Source organism: Frankliniella occidentalis, unplaced genomic scaffold (genome assembly GCF_000697945.3).
Source record: "Frankliniella occidentalis isolate FOCC.00 unplaced genomic scaffold, Focc_3.1 Scaffold174, whole genome shotgun sequence".
Lineage (NCBI taxonomy): Eukaryota > Metazoa > Arthropoda > Insecta > Thysanoptera > Thripidae > Frankliniella > Frankliniella occidentalis.
The window spans coordinates 143,047-146,347 of NW_026267300.1; the positions used below are offsets into that span (position 1 = coordinate 143,047).

The following is a 3,301-nucleotide window of genomic DNA, read 5'->3' on the forward strand; positions in this document are numbered from 1 at the left end:
TCTCTCTCTCTCTCTCTCTCTCTCTCTCTCTCTCTCTCTCTTCCACGCTCTGAAGGCGGTGCAATAAATTGGACCGCTCGCGCTTTCCTTTGCGAAGCAGTCATGCGAGACGCAAAAGTCTCTCGTAAAACTCGGAATGTAAACACGGCGGTTGTGGAGCGGCTGCCCGCTGCACCGCAAGACCCGCCCGGCTGCCTCTGCCTCTGCCGCTGCTGCTGCTGCTGCTGCTGCCGCTGCCGCACGGACAGCAGCACTACTCCAAGCAAATGCTGGCGACTAATGGTAATGATGGGAGCAGCCTGGCCCCTCCTGCTCAGCCCTGACCCGCCCCGCTCCGGAGCACAACGCCCGGAACGCACCAACGAAAACGGAGCGGTGGCAGAGGGGAAAGACGCATTTCCATAAAATTGACGTACTCGTGTTTTGGGTATACACACAACACACGCGCACCGGTGCGGGGAGGCGAGCGGCCAGGGGAGAGCGACCGGGGCTACACTAACTCCCCTGCGGGCTCTCCTCACCCTGAGCTGGCCAAGTTGCTAATTTCGCGGTTCAAAGACCGAACTGCGTGGAACTCAATTTCGTCAAGACGCGACGTGGCCTGCCTGGTGGCGCCATAGCCAGCTAGTCAAGGGGAAAGGGAAAAGGGTAAGGGGGGTTGGGGGCACAGGTGTAGTAGCGCCACTAATTCGGATCGGCAATTACAGGTGGAGGCGGTTGGAAAGGGATTAAAGGGATTCTTCTTAAGCTGCCGTGCTGCTGCTTTTGCCGTCCGTTGAACTAGCCTGCGAGGGACAATATAGGGACCAAGGACTGTTAGTTTTTTTTTTATGTGGATCGATCTAAGCTTACGTGTATTCCCTATATGGGCCCTTTTTACTAGTAGATACAGTGAGTACAGCCACCTCTCAAAATGCAAATTTTACAGGTGGCTGTGGACGCCTTGACGGTGGCCGTGGTGGCGTACGTGATCGCGCTGTCACTGGCGCTGCTGTTCGCGGGCCGAGAGGGCTACGAGGTGGACGCCAACCAGGAGCTGAGCGCGCTGGGCGCCGCCTCGCTGGTGGGCTCACTGTTCGCCTGCATCCCGGTGTCCGCCAGCCCGTCGCGCTCCTCGCTGCAGGTCGCCGTCGGCGGCCGCACCCAGCTGGCCTCCGTCGTGTCCTGCGCCGGCCTGCTCGTCGTCCTGCTGTGGGCCGGACCCTTCTTCGAGACACTGCCCCGCTGCGTGCTCGCCAGCATTATTTTGGTCGCGCTCAAGCCCATGCTCGTGCAGGTTACTCGCCACTATGCCCCTTTCCGAACTGCTCAATTTTTGTACGACCGGTTGCCCAAAGCAGCAGGCTCACTATTTTTCAATACATGTCGCATCACATATGGTAATATGTTAAAAATGTCGCATTAGTTAAAACATGTCACACATGCATCAAAACACACGGTCAAGAAAAGTTTACGTTTTTAATTTTCAAGAAGACTCCATATTGTTCAGGGATTACGTAAAGAAAGACAATTTTGACGAGTCGAATTACTAATATTTCTAATACAGTGTAAACTGGTTGGCGTATTAAGACGCCCAAATCTTGGCTTTCAAATACGCAAATATTTGGCGTTCTGAGAAGGAGTTCTACGAGTTAAACGTTCCGGGCTGAAATAACTTTATAGCCACATGCGTGATAAATTACGGAGCCATGTTCAAACGTAAGTTAGTCATGAGATAATTAGTATATTAATTCTATGTAGCCTCAAACAATAATGTGACAGTTTTCAAAGTTAAACGAGTGTGACATGAATTGAATATAGCAGTATATTTATTATACCCTAATATTATCCTTTATATACATTAAACTTAGTGGAAAAATATTGCTCCCCAGACAGCAGATGTGGTGCGGTTCTGGCGCCTGTCGCGGTTGGACGGCTCGCTGTGGCTGCTCACCTTCCTGACCGTGGTGCTCGTGGACCTCGACATCGGCCTGGCCGCGGGGCTGGCCGCCTCGGTGCTGCTCCTGTTCGCGCAGGCGGCCACGCCGTACACCTGCACGCTGCAGCCCTTGCCGGCCACCAACATCTACGTGGACACGCGCCGCTACGCCTCCACCGTGCAGCTCAGGGGCATCCAGGTGACTACCAGATTAGAGTCGCGGCAGCCAGAACGCGAAGTTTTGGCAACGAAGTTTTGGAATGGCGCACACATAATATCGACGTACACGGAGTAGTACATTATAGGTGTGACCCGGTTTCACCTCAAACATGGCATCTATCTAAATCAGCATTCGATGCAATGCCACGTCGTTCAGCCCTCGCGGTTCTGAGCCTCTCCCTTGTCGTTTAATAACGTAAACACCACAGTGATTCACCGTAGCATGGTGTTTTGCATCACAGCACTCTACACCGACACGGTATTTCTTCCCATGTACACGCACAACGCACATATCGCACTGACACGGAATTGACCCTCCCCACTCCTGGGCACGGCGCAATAACCTGCTAGAGACGCCCAAGCAGTGCGCGGCCCGGCCGGTATTTCATGTTTATCGCTTTACGGTCACAACAGCCTCGCAATGCATTGCAGCCGAGGCTGCGCAGGCGCGCCAGACCCGCGAGCTGCAATTTACCGCGACGATAGCGGCGACCTGGAGCGGCCCGGCGCGACGACCGACCCGAGATAGATGGAGCATAGGCGATAGAAATGTCAAAGCGGTTGGAGGGTCGTCACAACGACCGCGTCGTGAATCAGAAGGCAGCAGTCGAGGAAGGGGAGGGGAAAGTGGGCGCACTATGAAAGATGCTTGCACCGTTAAAGGGACAAAGCTCAATGAAAAAAAAAAATGAAACAAAATTTGTTTCCTTAACGAGTACATTCTGTCGTGACTTTGTAGTTCATGTTCTAATGCAACAAGTAGGTGGTCAGGGATGGTAAAAACAACGCTAGCGGGTTCGTTTAGGAAAAAGAGACAGTCGTAAATTGTCATTTTACGAAGGCATTTTTCACACGTCTTTAAATCCTTACAAACTAAGCCTACTGTACAAAACATTTAGCAGATTTGAAAAACAACGCATTTGCTTTATGTTCAGGTCTTTGCAAGTGCTTTGGAAGCTGAAAAGTAAATGCTTTGTAACAGTGGACGGTGTTACGCGGTTCAGCAATGTGTACACAAGCAGCCTGGGTGCACCTGATGATAAAGCTATCGGTTCCGCTTGAATAATTGCAACAGCCCGTATGACAAGTGGGCTGCCGCGCTGGAACGCTAGCAAAGTTAACTGGCGCCGGCGCCTGTCCACAGGTACGGGCATACACACAACA

The 3,301-nt window shown here is 52.5% G+C and overlaps 2 protein-coding genes across 3 annotated transcripts in view; one reads left to right on the forward strand and one right to left on the reverse strand.

Annotated features, from left to right (window-relative positions):
* The window catches only part of LOC113201864 (protein fork head-like), a 221,846-nt gene that overhangs the window by 87,503 nt on the left and 131,042 nt on the right, over positions 1-3,301 (reverse strand). The gene's annotated exons all lie outside the window — the stretch shown is intronic.
* Positions 1-3,301, forward strand: part of LOC113201863 (solute carrier family 26 member 10-like) — a 10,479-nt gene that overhangs the window by 5,518 nt on the left and 1,660 nt on the right. The window contains exons 6-7 of the mRNA XM_052271801.1: positions 929-1,276; positions 1,872-2,117. Coding sequence (XP_052127761.1) covers positions 929-1,276; positions 1,872-2,117 — 594 coding nt within the window. The remainder of the gene's footprint in view (positions 1-928; positions 1,277-1,871; positions 2,118-3,301) is intronic.